Raw genomic sequence first — 25,130 nt, forward strand, 5'->3', positions numbered from 1 at the left:
CCCATCTATTTGCCATGAAGTGACAGGGCCGGATGCCATGACCTTAGTTTTCTGAATGTTGAGCTTTAAGCCAACTTTTTCACTCTCTTTCATTTTCATCAAGAGGCTCTTTAGTTCTTCCCTTTCTGCCTCAAGGGTGGTGTCATCTGCATATCTGAGGTTATTGATATTTCTCCCGGCAATCTTGATTCCAGCTTGTGCTTCTTTAAGCCCAGCATCTCTCATGATGTACTCTGCATATAAGTTAAATAAACAGGGTGACAATATACAGCCTTGACGTACTCCTTTCCTGATTTGGAACCAGTCTGTTGTTCCATGTCAAGTTCTAACTATTGCTTCCTGACCTGCATACAGGTTTCTTAAGAGGCATGTCAGGTGGTCTGGTATTCCCATCTCTTTCAGAATTTTCCACAGTTTATTGTGATCCACACAGTCAAAGGCTGAAGTGGAGTTGGCCCATCTTTTTTAAACACTTGACTGATTTCAAAGGAGTAAAATAAGATATTCTTGTTAGAATTAAAAATTAAGTTTTTATAGATTTATTTATTTTTTTGCTACATAATTTGTCTTGTTGAACCTGCTTTTGTACTGCTTTTCATTAAGGAAGGAATACAAAGGCAGTGTTAGCCTTCTTTTTTATTTTTTAATGTGAAAATTGATTGAGGCAATTGCTGTGCTATTGAGTGAAGCAAAACTGTGTTCATGGTTGCTTGCCCGTGGATTAACTCTCTTTTATCAGCCTCCACAATTGACAAAATTAATATATATCTACCTCTGATGCCTAGGAGTAGACCTCATTAATATCCTGTTAAATAGGCTTAACATATTTTAATGAGACTTTTTACTGCTAGCATATATTTATGCAGCAAACTTCCACTCCCACTGTTTTATGGAAACTTGTCTTTAAAAGATCATAAATCCCCACCTAATGTAAAGTCAATCACTTTTGAAGTTATTTATCCTCCTGATTTTGTTCCAGCATTTTGTTGCTGCAAAGTTACTTCTTCATCTAACACTTTTCCTGCCTCTCAAAATAGTTACATTGACACCAGTTCTTAAGTTAAATGTAAATATGTCATATGACATATTCCTCCATATCTACTCAAGAGAAATAATAACCCATCTGTGTGAAGGCTTGTATGTGGATGTTTATTAGCGGCATTGTTCATGACAGCCAAAAAATAGAAACAGTCCAAATGGCCATCAAGTGGTAAGTGGGTAAACAAAATGCCAATGTAGTTATTCATCCAGTACGTAAACTGCAATGTGGTCGTCCATACAATGGAGGAGTATTTGGCCATAAAAAGAAATGAAGTACTGATACATGCTACACCATGGATAAACCTCACAAATATTGTGCAAAGTGAAAGAATCCAGGTGTAAAGACCACATGTTTCTGATTCATTTGTGTGAAATGTTCACAAAAGGCAAATCTCTGGAGACAGTTACATTAGTGGTTGCCCAGAGCTGAGGGCAGAAATGAGGAATGACTTGCAAATGGGTACAGGGTTTTCTTGAGGGTGATGGGATTGGATTGTGGTGATGGTTGCATGACTCCGTGAATACACAAGAAACGATTGTGTCTTTATAGGTAAATTTATAGTATGTAAATTACTACTCAGGAAGCCTGCTAAAATTAGTCACATTTAAAATTTAATATTTGTAATATTTATTGTATTTAAATATGTTAACCTGTTTTCATTATTAAACATCTTATACTGGTTTCTTTCCACTTTTAAGTATGATTTTCCAAGAATGCTACTATCAAATCATGTTAATTGGTGATAGTAAAAATAGCCAGCATGTAGGCATTATGCTAGTACTTTTCACAGATTATCACAGCAGCTCTACGTGTAGGTATTATTATCCCCATTTTACAGTGGAGAAAATGGCCTCATAGAGGCTAAATAACTTGTCCAAAGTTACATAACTTAAGTAAGGAGACAACTTGGCAGGAACTAGAACTGAGGTACTCTGGTCCTGTATGCTTCATGTATGAGGATGCAGTATTTTTGAAGGAAATTTATGCTGCCTCTCATATACTGTGACTGTTTCACGCCCATGTGTGTTTGCCACTGCCCTGAATGCTCCTGCATAACTATTTCTGCGTGATCTCCTAGGAAATTCAAATGGGTGTTTGGTACTGCCTGGTTGCCATAGAGCTTTTGCAACATAGCGCATCTTACTAATCAGTTTTACTTCTTTTTCTCCACCTTTCAGTCTTAATTTTAAAGACCCTGAAGCAGTCAGAGCTCTGACTTGTACTCTGCTAAGGGAAGATTTTGGACTTTCTATCGATATTCCGCTGGAGAGACTGATTCCTACAGTTCCCTTGAGACTCAACTATATTCACTGGGTAGAAGATCTTATCGGTCATCAGAACTCTGACAAAAGTACCCTCCGAAGAGGAATTGACATAGGTACATGGCTTAAAATTCTTCCTTGGCTAAGTGTTAAGTTTCATAAATTTTGCGAAGTCTTTGCAAGTTCTTTGAAAACTCCTGGGTATTTATTGTGTAAAAGAAACTGGCTACAGATATCATTGTTCTTTGTGGGTACACCTGGGCTTTTCTGCTGTCAGTCTCTCTGAGAAGGGATTGTCAACCCCAAATGGCACAAGGGGGTAAGAGAGTCCTGTTTTCTTAGCTTTTCAGATCACTGTGTTTACATCTGCATCTGTTGGGCACTATTTTTACTCTGAATTATTTGGTGTTAGCACAGAAGTCCCCATATTGGGATGTTGTGGTGATGGCCATTTAATAAAAGATCGTGTGGGCCTGAATACTTTTAGAAATCTCTTAGATTCGTAGAGAGTATTTAATCCAAAATTAAAAGGAAGGAAAAAGGCTATAAGATGTTCACTTAATTGTAAACTTCTACAGTGGAGAAGACTGTCCTGTTTGATTCATTTGGGGAAATAAGTAGAGAAACAGAAGGAAATGAAGCTAGGGTGTGTTTTGCAATTATAAATGTATGTCAGTCATAGCCAGTGTTTTCATTTTGATAGAGTTTAAAATTTGTTAATCTGTTGGACTTTATTAATTCTTTATAGAAAGAATGAAGAATTAAAAACTCTGTACTCTATTTCTAAATATACTTAATAGGAGACAGTTTCTAGGTGATAGTAAATGTTTGACATTTTCAAGGCTCATAGTACATGACCTTTCCAGCAGCATTTACCTACCTCTCCTTTCTCTTTTAAATGCACTCTCCTCCGTTAGCTTCCATGACACCAGACTCTGGTTTTACCTTTTCATTTTTAGTCACTCTTCTCCCCTTTTCAGGCTTCCTTTCTTGTATCTGGCTATTAAATATTGAGAATTTCTGAAGCTCAGTCTTAACGCTTTTCCTATTTGGCACTCTACCTCTAGGCAATTTTGTCCATGTCTACGACTTTATTTTCTACCTCCATGCAGATAACCTACAGATTGTTTATTCCTCCAATTCAGATTACTTTTCTTGAACTCTGGTCCAAAATATACAGGAAACTTGGATATATCAAAGACATCTCAGATTTTGCAATGTCCAAGACCAAACTCAGACTCTCCCTTCCTAATCCAGGTCCTCTTCCTTTGTTCCTTGTTTCAGCAGCTCCCTCACAGTCCACCCTGTCATCCTTGATTTTTGCTTCTCTCCATTCTCACTGACAGTGTCTGTCACCTTTTACCCTAAAATAGTTTTCCTTTTTTAAATATTCCTTAAATCATCTACTTTTCTCCATCTCAGTTGCCACCATCCCAGCCCGAGTCACCATCATGTCTCCCTGTCTACAAAATAGCTTCTCAACTACTCTGTTGTCATCTGCTCTGTTGCCTCTCCATTCCAGAAAGTGTGCATAAACCTGTGTCTAATTATTATGTTTACCATTTTAATGACTTTCTCTTGCTTCTCTGATAAACACTCAAAACCTTTAGTAGGTCTATTACAATTTTCATTGTCTGATTCTTGCCCTCTAGGTCTCTCTAACCCTTGCCTTATATTCTTTTTCTTTTTCTTGGGATTTCTACAGTTGTCTTTAGTTCTTCTAATCAGACATTATGATTCTATGTACATGTTGTTCCCCCTGCCTGGACTTTTGCACCTTCACCTCTTTATTTCTCATTTGTACTGTACTTGCGAACTCTTCCCCATACTTGTACTTGTCAAGACCATCCCCAAGAAAAAGAAATGCAGAAAGGCAAAATGGTTGTCTGAGGAGGCCTTACAAATAGCTGTAAAAAGAAGAGAAGAGAAAGGCAAAGGAGACAAGGAAAGATATACCCATTTGAATGCAGAGTTCCAAAGAATAGCAAGGAGAGATAAGAAAGCCTACCTCAGTGATCAATGCAAAGAAATAGAGGAAAACAATAGAATGGGAAAGACTAGAGATCTCTTCGAGAAAATTAGTGCTACCAAGGGAACATTTCATGCAAAGATGGACACAATAAAGGACAGAAATGGTATGGACCTAACAGAAGCAGAAGATATTAAGAAGAGGTGGCAGGAATACACAGAAGAACTGTACAAAAAAGATCTTCACGACCCAGATAATTACAATGGTGTGATCATTCACCTAGAGCCAGACATCCTGGGATGCAAAGTCAAGTGGGCCTTAGGAAGCATCACTACGAACAAAGCTAGTGGAGGTGATAGAATTCCAGTTGAGCCATTTCAAATCCTAAAAGATGATGCTGTGAAAGTGCTGCACTCAATATGCCAGCAAATTTGGAAAACTCATCAGTGGCCACTGGACTGGAAAAGGTCAGTTTTCATTCTAATCCCAAAGAAAGGCAATGCCAAAGAATGTTCAAACTATTGCACAATTGCACTTATCTCACACGCTAGCAAAGTAACGCTCAAAATTCTCCAAGCCATGCTTTAGCAGTACGTGAACCATGAACTTCCAGATGTTCAAGCTGGATTTAGAAAAGGCAGAGGAACCGGAGATCAAATTGCCAAAATCCGTTGGATCATAGAAAAAGCAAGAGAGTTCCAGAAAAAAATCTACTTCTGCTTTATTGACTATGCCAAAGCCTTCGACTGTGTGGATCACAACAAACTGTGGAAAATTCTGAAAGAGATGGGAATTCCAGACCACCTGACCTGCCTCTGAGAAATCTGTATGCATGTTAAGAAGCAACAGTTAGAACTAGACATGGAACAACAGACGGGTCCCAAATCGGGAAAGGAGTTCATCAAGGTTGTATATTGTCACCCTGCTTATTTAACTTATATGCAGAGTACATCATGAGAAATGCTGGGCTGGAAGAAGCACAAGCTGGAATCAACATTGCCGGGAGAAATATCAATAACCTCAGATACGCAGATGACACCACCCTTGAGGCAGAAAGGGAAGAAGAACTAAAGAACCTCTTGATGAAAGTGAAAGAGGAGAGTGAAAAAGTTGGCTTAAAACTCAACATTTCAGAAAACTAAGGTCATGGCATCTGGTCCCATCACTTCATGGCAAATAGTTGGGGAAACAGTGGGCTCCAGAATCACTGCAGGTGGTGACTGCAGCCATGAAATTAAAAGACGCTTACTCCTTGGAAGGAAAGTTATGACCAACCTAGCAGCATGTTAAAAAGCAGAGAGACATTACTTTGCCAAAAAAGATCTGTCTATTCAAAGCTATGTTTTTTGCAGTAGTAATGTATGGATGTGAGAGTTGGACTATAAAGAAAGCTGAGCGCTGAAGAATTGATGCTTTTGAACTGTGGTGTTGGAGAAGACTCTCAAGAGTCCCCTGGGCTGCAAGGCAATCCAGCCAGTCAGTCCTGAAGGAAATCAGTCCTGAATATTCACTGGAAGGACTGATGCTGAAGCTGAAACTCCAATACTTTGGCCACCTGATGTGAAGAACTGACTCATTAGAAAAAACTCTGATGCTGGGAAGGATTGAAGACAGGAGAAGGGGACGACAGAGGATGAGATGGTTGGATGGCATCACTGACTCAATGGACATGAGTTTGAGTAAACTCCAGGAGTTGGTGATGGACAGAGAGACCTGGCATGCTGCAGTTCATGGGGTCGCAAAGAGTCAGACACGACTGAGCGACTGAACTGAACTGTTAACTCAAGCCTTATTTTGTAAGAAAGCCTCTGACTTTCCAGCATAAGATATGATAACGTTCCTTGAATATGAACTTAAGAAAACTGTGTATTTTCCTTCATGGAATTTTTTAAAAACCACATTCACTTGTCTGATTGATTAATGTTTTTCTCTGCCACCCAATTGCAAAGTACCAAATCTGTTATTAATACTTTAACATTCAAAGTCTTAGCAAAGTTTTTGGCACACTATGGGACCCCACTCCAGTATTCTTGCCTGGAAAATCCCATGAACAGAGGAGGCTGGTAGGCTTCAGTCCATGGGGTTGCTAACAGTCGGGCACAACACAGTGACTTCATTTTCACTTTTCACTTTCATGCGTTGGAAAAGGAAATGGCAACCCACTCCAGTGTTCTTGCCTGGAGAATCCCAGGGACGGGGCAGCCTGGTGGGCTGCCGTCTGTGGGGTCGCACAGAGTCGGACGTGACTGAAGCGACTTAGCAGCAGGTGCCCAGTAAATGATTTGTTGAATGTTGATGGATAAATACATCGTTCTTTTGACATTCAAAATTCTGAACACATGATATGAACTAAGCACTAGGTAAAAATAATGGGGTTTAAAAAAAGTTTCTTTTATGTTCCTCGCAGGAGATTGGCTGATGGGTTATAAAAAGCTTAAAAAGCTTGAGAGCCTATTTAGTACTAATTTATTTTAATTATGCCCCAAACCCTCTAAAATAGCACTTGGGGATATAGGAGGTTAATGGATTTTAGCTCTTCACAAGGGGCACTCTCACTGAAATCACATTCATTCTAATTAGGGTTTTATATAAATTCTTCCCCCAGACTCCATTAGTTTGCTCTAATTCTATGGTTATACACTTTCCATTTTTATTTATCATTGTAGGATTATTCAGTTCAGTTCAGTTGCTCAGTCATGTCCGACTCTTCCAACCCCATGAATTGCAGCATGCCAGGCCTCCCTGTCCTTCACCAACTCCTGGAGTTCACTGAGACTCACGTCCATCGAGTCAGTGATGCCATCCAGCCATCTCATCCTCTGTTGTCCCCTTCTCCTCCTGTCCCCAGTCCCTCCCAGCATCAGAGTCTTTTCCAATGAGTCAACTCTTCGCACAAGGTGGCCAAAGTACTGGAGTTTCAGCTTTAGCATCATTCCCTCCAAAGAAATCCCAGGGCTGATCTCCTTCAGAATGGACTGGTTGGATCTCCTTGCAGTCCAAGGGACTCTCAAGAGTCTTCTCCAACACCACAGTTCAAAGGCATCAATTCTTCGGCGCTCAGCCTTCTTCACAGTCCAACTCTCACATCCATACATGACCTATTTAAAAATGTCATTCAGCTTTCTGAGGGGATTAGAATGTAGAATGCAAGTCTTCTGGTCTTAAGAATTGAGAAACTTGATTTTTTTGGCAGAGGGCAGGTCTTTCACCTTTGTTTATTACCCTGATGGCACCTTATCTTTGGACAGCTGAAGGGAGATGTCGTTTTTCTTTTCGCTTTTAAATGAAGTTGAAGTACGAAGAAAGGGAGCCTTTGTGTAGAGACTCAAGGGCCTGGAATCTGCTCTGAGTTGTTTTTTTTTCCTACAGAGCTGGAAGTGCTACTTAAATTTCCTTAATTTCCTTATTTGAGTGACTATCTTTCCAGAATGACTAGCAGGGTCTACATAATTGTGGATTCTGAGAGGGGCTTGAGTACCTTTTACCAGTCCTTCCCTTACAACTTCTCACATCCCCCAGAGATGTTTGCCCAGTAGCATCAGGGCCAGGATGTTGTTAGTAAACATGACAATAAATGTAGCATCACTGTGACTTGTCAAAAGATCTTAAATGTTCTAGCCATCAGTCATTGTCGTGTCTTTTACTAGCCTGTTCTGAGTACTTAATAAGGAAGCAGTAAGGGGATCCTCGCTTTCCTCTGGGTTAGGCATTTCTCTGGCTTCTAGTTGTTCCCTAAGGGTAGACTGGCACCAAAATGTGGTCCTGGAAAGTGGGCTGACTACTGTGAGCCTCTGAGAAAAACACCGGCTTTTCTTCTCTTGAATATACTCTTTAGGATCTCATTGGCCAAGATCAGTGAGTGGCAATTATTTGTGGTTAGTATATGCTTGTCCAATCTATGGTTAGAGGTTCTACATGCAAGTTTAGGACCAAACCCTAATTGTCAGAGAGAGATTTGCCAGGAGCATTTGCCTTTGAAGGTCTCCCTTGAAACTGTGGTGGGACCAGTTTATGACTGATGTTTTGAACCTGGATCAAATGTTTTTCCATGCTTCCACATCTGAGAAATAAATCCTTTTTACTTCTGGTTTCCTTCAAGTAACAACTTACAGATAGATATGTGGGAAATTGGGTGATTGAATATTATAAAAATCTTATACTCTCTGTATTTTTTCCTGTTTCTGTAGAATGGGATGTGTACGTTGATCTATGTAAGATATTCCTGTGCTGTTTTAACAAATTACATGGATTTCTTTCAAGAAAATTAAGTTTCATGAGAGATTTAAAATGAAGACTTTTTATAAAGTAAATTGTTTTGGCAGTTTTCAGTTAGTCAGTCTTGTATTCTTGATCACCAGCCATACTTCATTTTACATATAGCATACAATGAGTGCAGGAAGGTTTCTCTCCTCCAGGAAATGTGAAACTAATTATGACGTAAGACTAACATACATGAAACCAGTAGCTGCAATGTGTGTATAATCAGTACCAGCTTGTTGTTTTAAGCTGTTAAGGCTATAAGAATTCTAAGAAAAGAAGAATGGTGTTTTTGCTGATTGTTCTCACCTTCTGCTCAGGTGTGTGCAATATGTTTTGAATTCTTATTTCACTAGGTACTGGGGCATCCTGCATCTATCCTTTACTTGGAACAACCTTAAATGGCTGGTATTTCCTTGCAACAGAAGTAGATGATATGTGCTTCAACTACGCGAAGAAGAATGTGGAGCAGAATAACTTGTCTGATCTTATTAAAGGTTAGCTCTGCAAAATCAATATTCCTTTCAAGTTTTGTTTGTTAACCTGTTTTTCTAATTTAACACATCTCATTATCTTTTGCTTTAACATACAACCTTTGGTTAATTTTTAAAAATTTGGTACAGTTGTAATTGGGTTTGCTGCTTTGTTATCAGAATCAACTCAGAAACAGAGTGAACGCAGCCGATCCTCATACTTTGTGGATTCTGTGTTTGTGAATTTGCCTACTTGCTAAAGTTGGCTTACATGTGGCTATTTTTAGCCCCCAAATCAATACTTGTGGCTCTTTTGTGGTCATTCACAGACATGTGCAAAATGGGAAAAAATTTGAATCACCCAGTGTGTGTGTTCCCTGCTGTCTTTTCTTTTTCTTTTCCCTGCTGTCTCCTTTCAATTCTCACACTGTAAACAAGTGTTCTTTTCATGGTCTATTTAGTACCACTTTTTTTGTTGTTGCAATTCTGTGCTTTTTCTTGGTGATTTTGCTGTTTTTAATGGCCCCTAAACATAGTACTTGAGTACTAGTGTTCCTAAGTACAAGAAGGCTGTGATGTGCCTTACAGAAAATACATGTGTCAGATAAGTTTTCTTCAGACATATTATAGTACTGTTGGCCATGAGTTCAATGTTGATGAGTCAGTAATGTATATTAAATAAGGTGTCTTTAAACAGAGATACATAAAATAGGATATATATTGATTGGGTGATGAAAATGTAATCAGAGGCTTGAAGCTACCTAACCCTGTATTTCTCTTAGGAGTCAGTGGTTCAGTATTCACTAATTCAGTGTTTGTGGTGACTTTACTGCTAATGAGAACCAACTGTATATGAAGTAACCTAGTCACCAAGATTTTAAAAGGAAGAAAATCCCACTGTTGATTAAACTGTACTATCTTTTTTATTTCAGTATATGGAACTGTGCTACAAATAGTTAAATCTCCTTTGTGCTAAGTCGCTCAGTCATTTCCAACTCTGCGACCCCACCAACTATAGCCCGCCAGGCTCCATAGGATTATCCTGACCAAAATATTGGAGTGGGTTGCCATTTCCTCACTCAGGAGATCTTCCCAACCCAGGGGTCGAACCCTTGTCTCCTGTGTTTGCTGTATTGCAGGCAGATTCTTTTTTTTTTTTTTTTTGCAGGCAGATTCTTAACCACTGAGCCATTGGGGAAGCCCCTTTAAGTTATATAAGTACCGTAAGAGACTGATGGGGTGACCTAACTTAAACAGTGTATCCAAGTAGAGCTTTTACTTTTATTTCTGTGCTTATTGTCTACATAAAAGGCAGTTCTTTTTTTATTTTTGGCATTAAAGAGACTTTATGTCTCTCTTTGGAAGAAATAGGCTTTTCTTTAAGTTATTTATTTTTACTTGAAGGATAATTGCCTTACAGTATTGTGTTGGATCAGCATGAGTCCGCCATAGGTAAACACATGTCCCCTCTCTCTTGGACCTCCCTCCTATTCCATCCCACCCCTCTAGTTTGTCACAGAGCCCCAGTTTGAGCTCCCTGAGTCATGCAGCAAATTTACACTGGCTGTCTAAGAAACTGGCTTTTCTTACTAGTGTTAAACATAAGGGGAGATATTAATATATATAGTAAATGTTTATTTATTTGACTGCACTGGGTCTTAGCTACAGCCCACAGGATCTTCAATTTTTTTTTTTTTTTTTCCGATCTTCCATCTTTGTGGCATGTGGGTCTTCTGTTGTGGCATGTGAACTCTTAGTTGCAGTTCATTGCAGCATGTGGTATCTAGTTCCCTGACCAGAGATCGAACCTGAGCCCATGGTCATTGGGAGCGTGGAGTTTTAGCCACTAGACCACCAAGGAAGTCCCCTAATATATTATTAATGAGTTTTTTAGTTATCCATTCCTGTACTACAAATTACCCCCAAATCTGGCAGTTTAGGCAGTAAACATTTATTATCTCATTATTCATGTGGGTCAGGAATTTGGGTGTGGCCCAGCCAGGTGGTTCTGGTTCAGAGTCTTTCATGAGGTTGTAGTCTGAAAGCCTGGGGATAGAGATTTGCTTCCAAGATGGCTCACTTTCATGGCTGTAGGCAGGAAGCTTTATTTCACTGCCATGTGAATCTCTCCTCAGGGCTACTTAAGCATCCTTGGAGCATGTCAGCTGGCTTCTCATAGAGCAAGTTGTTTAAGTGATAGGGCAAAGAGGAAGCCATATTGCTTCTTATGACCTAGCCTCAGAAGTGATACCCTTTTACTTTTATCATATTCTTCTCAATAAAAGCAAGTCATTGAGTGAAGTTGCATTCAAGGAGCGGGAAATCAAACACCACCTCTTGAAGGGACTAGTGTCGAAGAATTTGTGGATATATTTGAAAACTGTCACAGTATTAATAGTAGTTAAGTCTCTCTTTTTTTTCCCCTAGTGGTTAAAGTACCACAGAAGACACTCCTGATGGATGCTCTTAAAGAAGAATCTGAGATAATCTATGACTTTTGCATGTGCAACCCTCCCTTTTTTGCCAATCAGTTGGAAGCCAAGGTAAAATACCTTCTCCTTTAAAGTAGTTGAATATTTATCTAAGTTTTCCTTGTTTGCAAAGATAAGAGCAACATTTCTTTTGGAAGCTGTATCAGTTAGGATGCTTCTGGTATCAAGCACCGGAAAATCTAATTCAGATTGACTTTCCAGAAAGGTTTATTGGCTTATGTATCTGAGAAGTCCAGCAATAGCATGAACTTCAGGAACAGGTTGATCAAGGAGTTCATCATAGTATCAAGGCTGAGACTTTTCAAGTTCCCTTTGGCTCTGATCTGACCCTTGGTTGGTTCTGTTCTCAAGTTGGTTTACTTGTGGCAGAGTAATATATGGGGAGGAGGAGAGGGTGAGAAGGGAGCTCTTTTCTTTCTCAAACCGTTGAACATTTGGATTTCTTCTGATTGGACCAACTTAGGTTACAGTCTACTCCTGCATTGGGCTTTTTGACCTAAGGAAAGATCACTGCTTTTACAGCCAGCTATCATTTGATAGTAAACAAATGGCTGATTTAGTGTTCCAACTTGAAATGAGTATATTGATTTTATGAAATAAAATATATTTGCTCATGAAAATGGCTAAAAACAGCTCATATATTGGCTTAAAACAGCTCATACATTGGCTGAAAATAACTAAGCTGTTGAAAATCAATAAAATATTATTGATTTAACCTAATTTTTCCTCATCTAAAGAAAAGCTAATAGAAATATTAGAGGAAACAAGGGGTGGTGTGTATGCTTAAAACTTTGAGAGAATAAATTATTTTTAGAATCACTCAGATGCTCTAAAATACCATTTACATACCTCATAACAAAATAAATTCCACATGGATCAAATTTGAGTTGGGGGTAAGCTGGACAGAAATTTATTAGCAATAAGACATTCTAGATTGGAGCATGAAGTAAAGCAGGATTTAGGAAATTAAATTTTGGCTCTTGATGCAGATAGATTTAAGAACTAAAATAGTCACTAGAGTACATTTTTAAGAAAAATATTGAGATATTCTATATACATGTAAAAATACACAGGCCATAAGTGTAAGCTGGATTTTCCAAAGTGAATGTTCTTGTAGAACGAGCTTCCAGATGAAGAAATAGACTATTACTGGCACCAGAATTAAATCTCTTTTTACATCAGCTTTACTGAAATGTAATTTTCATGCCATCAGTTCACCTATTTAAAGGGTAGAATTTTATTATTTTTAGTATATTCACTGGAGAAGGCAGTGGCACCCCACTCCAGTACTCTTGCCTGGAAAATCCTATGGACGGAGGAGCCTGGTAGGCTGCAGTCCATGGGGTTGCTAAGAGTCGGACACGACTGAGCGACTTCACTTTCACTTTCATGCATTGGAGAAGGAAATGGCAACCCACTCAGTGTTCTTGCCTGGAGAATCCCAGGGATGGGGGAGCCTGGTGGGCTGCCGTCTCTGAGGTCGCACAGAGTCAGACATGACTGAAGTGACTTAGCAGCAGCAGCAGTATATTCACAGAATTGTGCAACCATTATGCAATTAATTTTGGAACATTTTCATCATCCCCCCCCCAAAAAAAGCTCCACATCCATTAACAGTTACTTTTGGTTTCCTTGCAGCCCCCTTAGTCCTAGTCTACTTTCTGTTTCTGGAGTTGGCTATTTTGAACATTTCACTAAAATGGAATTATAAAATCTGTGGTCTTTTGTGGCTAACTTCTTTCGCTGAACATAGTATGTTTTCAGGGTTCACCCATATCGTACTGTGTATTAGTTTCTTTCTATTGCCGAGTAAATACTCCATTGTATGGAAATACCCCTTTTATCAATCCATTTGTTCATCAACGGACATTTGGGTTTTAGGCACTTTTTGGCTATTATGAACAAAGCTGCTGCAAGTATTCTTGTACAAGTGTTTGCAGGAACATGTTTTCACTTCTCTTAGGTATATACCTAGGAGCGGAATTACTAGGTCATCTGGTAACTGTGTGTTTAATTGTTTGAAGAACTGCCAGAATGTTTTCCACAGTGGCTGCACCATTTTTTATTATAACTAGTGTGTGGGACTTCCAGTTTGTCCACATCTTTGTCAACACTTATTATCTTCTTGGTTACAGCTGTCCTAGGAGGAATGGAGTGGTAGCTCATTGTGGTTTGAGTGTGCATATCCCTAATGGCTAATGATGTTGAACATCTTTTCATGTACTTTTTGATCATTTATGTATCTTCTTTGGATAAAGGCCTGTTCAGATCCTTTGCCCGGTTGAACTGGGCTGTTTTTCTTCTGACTGTTTTAAGAATTCTTTATTCTGTATGCAAGTCTCTTGGAGTGGGTATAGCCTTTCCCTTCTCCAGGGAATCATCCCAACCCAGGGATCGAATCCAGGTCTCCCACATTGCAGGCAGATTCTTTACCACCTGAGCCACAAGGGAAGCCCAAGAATACTGGAGTTGGTAGCCTATACCTTCTTCAGCAGATCTTCCTGACCCAGGAATTGAACCAGGGTCTCCTGCATTGCAGGCGGATTCTTTACCAAGTGAGCTATCAGGGAAGCCCCTTATTAGGTATGTTATTTGCAAATATTCTCTCCCATTCTGTGGGTTGTCTTTGTACTTTCTTGGCAATGTCCTTTGCAGCTTGGAAGTTTTTGCTTTTTTTTTTTTACTTTTACCACTTTATCTGGTTTTTGTTGTTGCTTATGCTTTTGGTGTCATAGCTAAGAATCATATTTACTCCTATGTTTTCTTCTAAGTTTTATTGTTTTAGCTATTTATATTTAAAGCTGCTTTCTACTTGGATTTTTTAAAAAATATGATGTGAGGTAGGAGTGGATTAAATATTTAAAATTTAAAAGTGAAACCATACTAGAAGAAAACAAAATTCAATGTTATTATAGTCTTTGGGCGGAATATTTTCAGTATATAATACCAAGACAGAAAATGTAAAGAAAAAGTGACAGAATTGGTACATAAAAAATGTTAGTATGTTTAATCAAACCCTTTAGGGAAGGAATATTTACACGAATGTAGTTGTTTCAAATGCCGTGGTTATATGATTTTTAAATCCTAAGTCTAGCATGGTACTTGGAAATTGAAATTATGTCGAAGCATTCTTACTTAGAACTAGGTTACAGAGACCTGGTCTTAAGGTATAAAAATTTTTCATCAGAGTTTTTGTTGTTGTTGTTCAGGGAGTAAATTCTCGAAATCCTCGAAGACCCCCACCCAGTTCTGTAAATACAGGAGGAATCACAGAGATCATGGCAGAAGGAGGTGAATTAGAGTTTGTTAAAAGGATCATCCATGACAGTTTACAGCTTAAAAAAAGATTAAGGTAAGTTGGTAAGAATATTTTCCCGTGTGTAATTCAGAAAGAAACCATGTCACTTAGAGGAAATGAAATCACTTAGAGGAAATCAATCACCGTGGTCCGAAGAATTAACAGATAAAAATGGAATTGGTTGAAGGTCCTACAGTCTGCAGAGACCCTGTTTCTGAGGGTGCTGTCATGCCTCTAATTGATTTGTGTTTCCCATAATCATGTGTACTACATGGATGGAAAGGAGGAAAATACCATATGATTGTACTGCTCCCATTAGTGTGGTCCCGTGGTGGAGCAAAACTGATTCAAATATGGCTTTTGATTAGAAAACAGATGGGTTCAGCTCTGTCCTGTGAACCGGAATAAATTTGTTGCCCAGTCCTCAAAGCAATTTATGTTCTTGGAATCAGTCTCCCAAACAGTGACAGATGTGAGGACATTGAGCTGTCAGGAACTTAATCAAGGGAAACTGAGATCCCTAACCAGTTCCAGAGGAGAGTTAAGGCTGCTCCTTTTTAAAAGCTAATGATTTTGGACAATACACCTGTCATTAAGCAATGTAAGGTACTCAGAGAGAGCTATTTGTCTTGCTTGACTTCTCGCCCTGCCAAGTGTTGTTGAAATGATGGATAATGTGCTGGTTCAAACTGAAAGGACTTTCAGCCCTGGGATTTAGCTTTGTGACACAAAGAATTTTTTGAAATTGTGGTAAAATACACATAATGTAAAATTTGCCTTCGTAACCATTTTTTAAGTGTACAGTTCAGTAGCATTAAGTACATTCATATTGTTGTGCTGCTAACCTCCAGAACTCTTTTCTTTTTGTAAAACTAAAAAACGAAGAAAGTTCTGTACCTGTTAACAACTACTCCCTATTCTCTCTCTTCCCATAGTGGTTCCCCTGGCAACCACTTCTTTTCTTTCTGTCTCTTTGAATTTGACTGTTCTAGGTACCTCATATAAGTGGAATCATATATGATTTATGACTGGCATCTTTTACTTAGCAGTATGTCATCGATATGCATCCATCTTATAGCAGGTTTCAGAATTTCCTTCCTTTTTAGGGCTGGATAATATTAATATTCCTTTGTATGTATATACTGCATTTTGTTTATCCATTTATCTGTTGATGCACACTTGGGTTACTTCCATGTTTTGGCTGTCGTGGATAATGTTGCTAGGAACATGAATGTGCAAGTATTTCTTAAGACCTGACTTTGAATTCTGAGTGAATACTCAGAACTAGAATTCCTAGGGAAACCTTTTTTTTTTCTTTTGGACTTACAGGCATTCAAAGTTGTTTATTTTAGTAGAAGGCCAATTCCAAAATCAACACATACCCTGATTTGTTAAATGTGATTTTATTTAAACATGGAAGACAACTGGATTATTGGATGATCTGCCTCTCAGAAAACTGACACAATATTAAAGCCAAAGGTTAATATATTTTTACCTTAATCGATTTCTTTAACGATACTTTAGAGTGTGAGGAAGAAAGAGACTTAAATTATACTGAGTATTAAGAAGAGTGTGAGTAAGTAAATTAAACGTGAAGAAAGTAACAGCACTGAGACTCATGACAGTAGGCAAACAGGGCCATGTGGCCACTTAAGTGTCCATCAGCTTTTGAGGGAACTGGAGCCACCCAGGAAGATGGGGAAGGTCATTTTCAGGAGCCTTTTAATCGGTAAATTTCTATTATTCCCGAAGTTCCATTTGAACTACAAAAAGTATGTTGTAAAGGAATACCATTCTAAGGGAGAGAAATTGGTCAATATATTCCAAGTCTGCCTGTACCTGGCTCTGTGGCTGCCCTCAGACTGAATGAAAGGTGAATGTTTGCTGCGAAGAGTAAATTGCTGGTGCCAGATGATTAGATAGCATCACCAACTCAGTGGACATGAGTTTGAGCAAGCTTCGGGAGATGGTGAAGGACAGGGAAGCCTGGCATGCTGCAGTCCATGGGGTTGCAAAGAGTCAGACATGACTGATGGACTGAAAACAACAAATTATGTTTCTAAAGAGTCGACCATTTCAAGGTTGGTGTCATATGTGGGAAAAGTTACCAGTTACAATCCACTTAAAGAAAGGGTTCAGCAGTCTTGTCTGCTCTGTTAGGACTCAGGCAGGTTGAGAGGGAAGATAAAAGGAAGAAATGTATCAGTTCATGCCCTCTTGCATATTTTTATTGTTGACATAAAGTTTATACCACTATGAAACTCTCAAATTTTAAAATGCTGTGGAAACTGCATATTTTGAAGCTATGAAAAAATGAGAGGTTAAAAATAAGTATTTAAACTCCACCATCTTCTTAACCCTCTTCTTGTTCCGAAAGAAGTGCAGAAATTAAGCCAAATGTGTAACATTGCGGAGTGAAATAAGTTGTACTTGTTGGACTGGCCTCCAGTGGTGGCTCTCCAGGTGCCTCACTTGAGCCACGCTCGGCAGCAACTGCAATTTTGTATCTGAAGGAATTTTGCAGTTGGGAGGCCCTTGGGAGAGAAGGTTATCCAGCCTCTTAGTTGTACAGGTTAGAAATCTGGGCCCTAGATCTTCTAATTCTGCTCTCATCCTCTTTCCACCACCCCACGCAGCCGCTATAGCCCAGCCTGCAGTTAGACTTCTAAGTGCACAGCCTTTTCTTTACTGTTGAGATATAATTGACATATTGTCATTATTAGACAGCCTTTTTATCATTGATGAAGATTTACAAGTGCTTGTCATCTTTACCTTTCATTCTTTGTGCCTGCGACTTGAGCTTACTTAATAGCATTTTCCTTTTTAGAGACTCACTCACCTAACCTAAATAAATCAGCAGACTTCTTTATCAAACACCTCGTGGCCTGGGTTCCACTCTTACTACTGACTGTAGCTGACACCCTTTATGACAGTGATTCTCTGATTTTTCCAGGAACCAGAGTTACGAAGTTCCAACTTAATGCTGGTTTAACTCCCCATTTTTGCTTTTTCCTTTCCATCTGCTGCCCCCTGCCAGATGGTGGGGACTTCGTGGATGTGGGTAAAATCCACATATCTGGTGATCATCACCAGGTGCTGGGTAATAAATTTAACAATCTGGGCCTTTTGAAATGTGGTTCTTTGATTTTTAAAAGTTGTTTTCTCATTGATAAAGTGAAATAATGATAGCTACATCATGCCTTATAGGGTAGTCATATAATTAAATAAGTATATATTTGATGTAATTATAATAATAGTAGTAAATAATAATAATGAATAGTAAATAGGGTAATTTTAACTCTTGTCCTTTTTAGCGATCCAGCAGATTTAACTGCTGTGGTCTGCTATATTAAACAAAAACATTAAAAGTACTTTGTTACTTTATTCTAACGTGGAGCCAGCCTCCTTTTCTGGTTTTAAAAACTGGATGCTAGTGTAGTTACATGGAGAAGGCAATGGCACCCCACTCCAGCACTCTTGCCTGGAAAATCCCATGGATGGAGGAGCCTGGTAGTCTGTAGTCCATGGGGTCGCTAAGAGTTGGACACGACTGAGCGACTTCACTTTCATGCATTGGAGAAGGAGATGGCAACCCACTCCAGTGTTCTTGCCTGGAGAATCCCAGGGACGGGGGAGCCTGGTGGGCTTCCATCTCTGGGGTCGCACAGAGTTGGACACGACTGAAGCAACTTAGCAGCAGCAGCAGTGTGGTTACAAGGTGCTATAAGTGGTAGTTGCAAGGAACAACTGTAAATTTCATAACTGAGCTTTTAGTTAATTTTCCAACTGATAGACTGTTTGGTTCTACTGCAAACTTTCTACACACTTGCCTTTATAAAAGGGTAAGCCACTTCATTTTCCTTATCTGTAAGTTGGGATAATACCTTTTATGGTATTAAATGTTAAAAGAACATGGAGACAGCTCAAGCAACATATGGGACAGTATAGTGCAAGGTTAGGGTGAATAATGATGATAATGGATTGTAACACATTGAATAAGGTAAACAAATGAAGTACATAAGGGATAAAGGGGAAGCTCTTTATTACATTAGAATGCCAACTAATGTAGAAAGAATAATCAAGTTAGAGAAATCACCATTTTGCAGTCATTATAGTAATTGATTCGTGGAGGAGTCAACAATGGAGAATTTGTAGAGAAGGTATTTTTCATAGTTTCAAAGTACTTCCCTAATCACAAAGCATTTCTCAATTACAAAGAAATATATAGTAACTTTATAGTGGAGAGATTGCGGGGTACCACCTTGACCAGATGAACACCTCGTGATACAAGTTGCCTCGAAGGACACACAGCATCTCTGTGTTCTTCCGGCCCCAAATGTTTAACCTGAATCTGACTAAGGAAATTTCAGACATACCAAACTTGACAGATTTTGTAAGACAATTTTTCAAAAATATTAAGGTCATGAAAGTTAAAAAAAAAAAAAAGACTGCAGAACTGTTCCAGATTGAAAGAGACTAAAGAGACTTGACACGTAAATGAAATGCATGATCCTAGATTGGATCTTACATCAGGGGAGAAAATTGACATGAAGGATGTTATTGGGATAATTGGTGAAATTTGAGTGTGGACCATATTCCAGATAATAGTACTGTATGAGTGTTAAGTTTTTGCAATTTGATCATTGTTCTGTGGTTATAAGAGAGAATGCCCTTGTTTTTAAAATGTACATGCCAAAATATTTAAGGTTAGGGGCATGATAATGTCTGTAGCTAACCCTCAAATGGTTTAGAAAAAACACAGAGCAAGCAAGTGGGGGAAAGTGCAGTGAATCGGGATGAACAGTATGCTAGAATTATTTGTGCTAATCTTGCAGTTCCTGTACGTTTGAAATAATTTCAAAATAATTTTTCTTGAAACCTGCTGTCCCAAAATAATTACTAAATGCTGTAATGAGTGGAGTGCTACTTTCATCATTAAAATAGTGTAATGGGTTCAAAGTCTCTTGGGTAGCTAGATCGTCCTTTTTTTTTTTTCTACTTAAATTTTGATTAGTTGTCACAAGATGCCTGTTGAGAGTAGTTAGGATCTAATGGGCAGACATTTTTTTTAAAAGTGAAGCTTAGGAAGAGTTTGCATGCCACAACTAAAGATCCTGTGTGTTGCAACTAAGACTTGACACAGCCAAATAAATAATTTTTTGTTTTTTAAGTGAAGCTAAGGGACTTCCTGGCAGGCCAGTGGTTAAGACATCATGCTTCCACTCACTGCAGGGGGTGCAGGTTTGATCCCTGGTTGGGGATGTTCTTCATGCCACACCATGCAGCCTGAAAGGAAAAACAAAAAGATTCATGATACAGTATTTAGGTTACAGTTCAGTTCAGTTCAGTTCACTCAGTCGTGTCTGACTCTTTGTAACTCCATTGACTGCATCATGCCAGGCTTCCCTGTCTATTGCCAACTCCCGGAGTTTGCTCAAACTCATGTTCATTGAGTCAGTGATGCCATCCAACCATCTCATTCTCTCTTGTCCTCTTTTCCTCCTGCCTTTAATCTTTCCCAGCATCAAGGTGTTTTCTAATGGGTCAGTTCTTTGCATCAGGTGGCCAGAGTATTGGAGTTTCAGCTTTAGCATCAGTCCTTCCAATGAATATTCAGAATTGATTGCCTTCAAGATTGACTGGTTTGATCTCCTTCCAGTCCAAGGGACTCTCAAGAAGTCTTCTCCAACACCACAGTTCAAAAACATCAGTTCTTCGGCGCTCAGCTTTCTTTATAGTCCAACTCTCACATCCATACATGGCTACTGAAAAAACCATAGCTTTGACTAGATGGACCTTTGTTGGCAAAGTAATGTCTCTGCTTTTTAATATGCTGTCTAGGTTTGTCATAGCTTTTCTTCCAAGGAGCAAGGATCTTTTAATTTCATGGCTGCAGTCACCATCTGCATTGACTTTGGAGCCAAGAAAATAAAATCTGTCACTGTTTCTGTTGTTTCCCCATGTATTTGCCATTTACTGATAGGACCACATGCCATGATCTTTGTTTTTTGAGTGTTGAGTTTTAAGCCAACTTTTTTACTCTCCTCTTTCACTTTCATCAAGAGGCTCTTCAGTTCTTCGCTTTCTGCCATAAGGGTGGTGTCATCTCCGTATCTGTTCAGTTCATTTGCTCAGTTGTGTCCGACTCTGCGACCCCATGAATCACAGCACTCCAGGCCTTCCTGTCCATCACCGACTCCCAGAGTTTACTCAAACTCATGTCCATCAAGTCGGTAATGCCATCCAGCCATCTCATCCTCTGTTGTCCCCTTCTCCTCCTGCCCCCAATCCCTCCCAGCATCAGGGTCTTTTCCAATGAGTCAGCTCTTTGCATGAGGTGGCCAAAGTATTGGAGTTTCAGCTTTAGCATCAGTCCTTCCAAAGAACACCCAGGACTGATCTCCTTTAGAATGGACTGGTTGGCTCTCCTTGCCGTCCAAGGGACTCTCAAGAGTCTTCTCCCACACCACAGTTCAAAAGCATCAGTTCTTCGGTGCTCAGCTTTCCTTATAGTCCAACTCTTACATCCATACATGACCACTGGAAAAACCATAGCCTTGACTAGATGGACCTTTGTTGGCAAAGTAATGTCTCTGCTTTTTAATATGCTGTCTAGGTTGGTCATAACTTTCCTTCCAAGGAGTAAGCGTCTTTTAATTTCATGGCTGCAATCACCATCTGCAGTGATTTTGGAGGCCCCCAAAATAAAGTCTGACACTGTTTCCACTGTTTCCCCATCTATTTGCCATGAAGTGATGGGACCAGATGCCATGATCTTCATTTTCTGAATGTTGAGCTTTAAGCCAACTTTTTCACTCTCCACTTTCACTTTCATCAAGAGGCTTTTTAGTTCCTCTTCACTTTCTGCTATAAGGGTGGTGTCATCTGTATATCTGAGGTTATTGCTGTTTCTCCCAGCAGTCTTGATTCCAGCTTGTGCTTCTTCCAGCCCAGCATTTCTCATGATGTACTCTGCATGTAAGTTAAATAAGCAGGGTGGCAATATACAGCCTTGATGTACTCCTTTCCTGATTTGGAACCAGTCCATTGTTCCATATCTAGTTCTAACTGTTGCTTCTTGACCTGCATATGGATTTCTCAGAGGCAGGTCAGGTGCTCTGGTATTCCCATCTCTTTCAGAATTTTCCATAGTTTGTTGTGATCCACACAGTCAAAAGCTTTGGTGTAGTCAATAAAGCAGAAGTAGGTTTTTTTTTCTGGAACTCTCTTGCTTTTTCTATGATTCAACGGATATTGGCAATTTGATCTCTGGTTCCTTTGCCTTTTCTAAATCCAGCTTGAACATCTGGAAATTCTCAGTTCACATTTTGTTGAAGCCTGGCTTGGAGAATTTTGAGCATTACTTTGGTAGTGCATAAGATGAGTACAGTTTTGCGGTAGTTTGAGCATTCTTTAGCATTGCCTTCCTTTGGGATTAGGATGAAAACTGACCTTTTCCAGTCCTGTGGCCACTGCTGAGTTTTCCAAATTTGTTGGCATATTGCGTGCAGCACTTTCACAGCATCATCTTTTAGGATTTGAAATAGCTCAACTGGAATTCCATCAGCTCCAGTAGCTTTGTTCGTAGTGATGCTCTCTAAGGCCCACTTGACTTCACATTCCAGGATGTCTGGTTCTAGGTGAGTGATCACACCATTGTGGTTACCTGGGTGGGTCATTATGATCTTTTTTGTATAGTTCTGTGTATTCTTGTATTCATAGTGTATTCATAGTAGAGAGTTCTGACAAAGCATGGTCCACTGGAGAAGGGAATGGCAAACCACTTCAGTATTCTTGCCTTGAGAACCCCATTTATGTTACAGTAAGGGTTAAAAGAAATATAAACTCTGCCAAGCCTATATTAAGTACCAATGACATATTACAAGCCTTTTCAAGTGTGTTAGTTGCTCAGCCATGTCTGACTCTTTGCGACCCCCAAGATTATAGCCTGCTGGGTTCCTCTGTCTATCGAATTCTCCAGGGAAGAATACTAGAATGGGTTCCCATTCCCTTCTCCAGGGATCTTCCCAACCCAGGGATCGAACCTGCATCTCCTATGTCTCCTGCATTGGCAGGCAGATTCTTTACCATCTTAGCCCCCAGGGAAGTTCTTTGAGCCTTAATTGTCTAAATATTTGCTTCCTTTCATCAGCTGAGGAGGTTTGTAACATCTTTCTTTTGTCTCTGTTGTTGAACTTTTCTTGGCTTCTGGTGATTCTCATCTCATGTCTCAAGGACATGGATGCAACTAGAGAGTACTTCAACTAAGTGAAGTAAGTCAGTCAGAAAAACAAATCCCGTATGCTGTCACTTGCATGTGAAATCTAAAATACGGCACAGGTGAGCGTGTTTACAAACAGAAACAGACGACAGACAGAGAACAGGATGGTGGTTGTCACGGGGGAGGCGGGTGGAGGAGGGATGGAGTCGGAGTTTCGGGATAGTAGATACCAACAGTTACAAAGCGGATAAATGACAAAATACCACTACATAGCACAGGAAACTATATTCAATATCCTGGGATAAACCACAATGAAAATGGTATAAAAAAGAATGTATATATGTATATAACTGAGTCACTTTGCTGTACAGCAGAAATTAAGACATTGTAAATCAACTATATTCAATGAAAAAAATTTTTTAATCTGTTCAGGAATGCTAATTTTAAAGGAAAGGTGTGAATCAACTGTTACTGTGTGAGCACGAATTGCTTTTAATTTCTCCATCTTACTCCTAACTTACCAAAGGCTTTTAATTCCTGCTTAATGATTTCTCCATTTATATACTGTCTTCTTAAAGGGACCATATTTTTTTTCTTCCAAACCTTGTAAAGCTGCCAAATGAAATAGATTAGGCTCTAAGTAAATTTACCCAGGTTTGTTTAAAGTAGTTTAGGTAGAACAACTATTTATTTGTGTTTTCAAATCTGGAAAAGGATTGATGATAAAAAAATAAGGATTGTTATCTGTTCTTGAACCCATAAACAATAAAAACAAATAAAGTACTGGTTAATGTATAAATGTATAATGTATAAATGTATAAAGCAGTATAATAGTATTTGTCATGCTTCTATAATTAAGATTTTCATTCATATTACTTAATGTAATGTGAACCATATGAAATTGCCAATCTTCAACCATTTTCAACTTATAAAAAAAAAAAAAGACAATTTATAGTTTTAACCTGGCATGTGATTTTAGAGGCTCTTAAATCCACTTGAGTTTTAGTGACTATAAAATTCACTTTCATAGTAGCTACTTTCAGAGAAGGCAGTGGCAACCCACTCCAGTACTCTTGCCTGGAAAATCCCATGGACAGAGGAGCCTGGTAGGCTGCAGTCCATGGGGTCGTGAAGAGTCGGACACGACTAAGCGACTTCACTTTCACTTCTCACTTTCATGTATTGGAGAAGGAAATGGCAACCCACTCCAGTGTTCTTGCCTGGAGAATCCCAGGGACGGGAGAGCCTGGTGGGCTGCTGTCTATGGGGTTGCACAGAGTCGGACACGACTGAAGCGACTTAGCAGCAGCAGTAGCTGCTTTGCATATAAACAAGTAAATGTTGAATGTGTATCCCCTTAGTCTGAAATTTCTCTAAAAATAATGTGCAGTTGGATGAACTTCAAATGACACAGGAGTAATTATGATGCTTGGTGAAAAAAGGAGGATACAGATTATGTATTGCTAGTGTAACTAATGGAGAAGCCAGTGGCACCCCACTCCAGTACTCTTGCCTGGAAAATCCCATGGACGGAGGAGCCTGGTGGGCTGCAGTCCATGGGGTCGCTGAGGGTCGGACACGACTGAGCGACTTCACTTTCACTTTTCACTTTCATGCATTGGAGAAGGAAATGGCAACCCACTCCGGTGTTCTTGCCTGGAGAATCCCAGGGACGGGGGAGCCTGGTGGGCTGCCGTCTGTGGGGTCGCACAGAGTCGGACACGACTGAAGCGACTTAGCAGCAGCAGCAATGTAACTAAGCTGTGTTATAAAGCAAGAAATATGCAGAGCATTACTGCATTGTTTACTAGTCTTAATGTCTAAAGATACAAGCTAGATCATATTTAAGTTTGTATATTTAAATAAGCTTTATTGAGGTATAACTTGCATATGGTTACTTTCTCCAATTCAAGTGTATGATTTGATGCATCTTGACAAATGTATATATCACCACCACCACAGTTAAGATATAAAACATTTCCATCACCATAAAAAAGTTCCCTAGTGGCCTTTGCAGTCTCTTCCTACCCTACCCAACCTCTAGTGATCATTGGTTTTTCTACCACAGTAGTTTTGCCTGTTCTAGACTTTTAAATAATTGGATTTTTGTGTCTTG

General features: G+C 39.3%; 1 protein-coding gene across 4 annotated transcripts in view; it reads left to right on the top strand.

The window, feature by feature from the left end:
- Positions 1-25,130, top strand: part of METTL16 (methyltransferase 16, RNA N6-adenosine) — a 69,246-nt gene that overhangs the window by 18,565 nt on the left and 25,551 nt on the right. For all 4 annotated transcript variants that reach the window (XR_015148086.1, XM_086359738.1, XM_086359737.1 and 1 more), the window contains 4 exons: positions 2,221-2,420; positions 8,887-9,027; positions 11,431-11,546; positions 14,705-14,847. Coding sequence is in view for 3 of the 4 variants with exons in the window: in XM_086359737.1 (XP_086215863.1) it covers positions 2,221-2,420; positions 8,887-9,027; positions 11,431-11,546; positions 14,705-14,847 (600 nt within the window). In the remaining variant the exon portion in view is untranslated. The remainder of the gene's footprint in view (positions 1-2,220; positions 2,421-8,886; positions 9,028-11,430; positions 11,547-14,704; positions 14,848-25,130) is intronic.

The sequence above is a fragment of the Bos grunniens genome, chromosome 19, assembly GCF_055505025.1.
Source record: "Bos grunniens cultivar Pamir isolate PY7600 chromosome 19, Bosgru_T2T1.0, whole genome shotgun sequence".
NCBI lineage: Eukaryota > Metazoa > Chordata > Mammalia > Artiodactyla > Bovidae > Bos > Bos grunniens.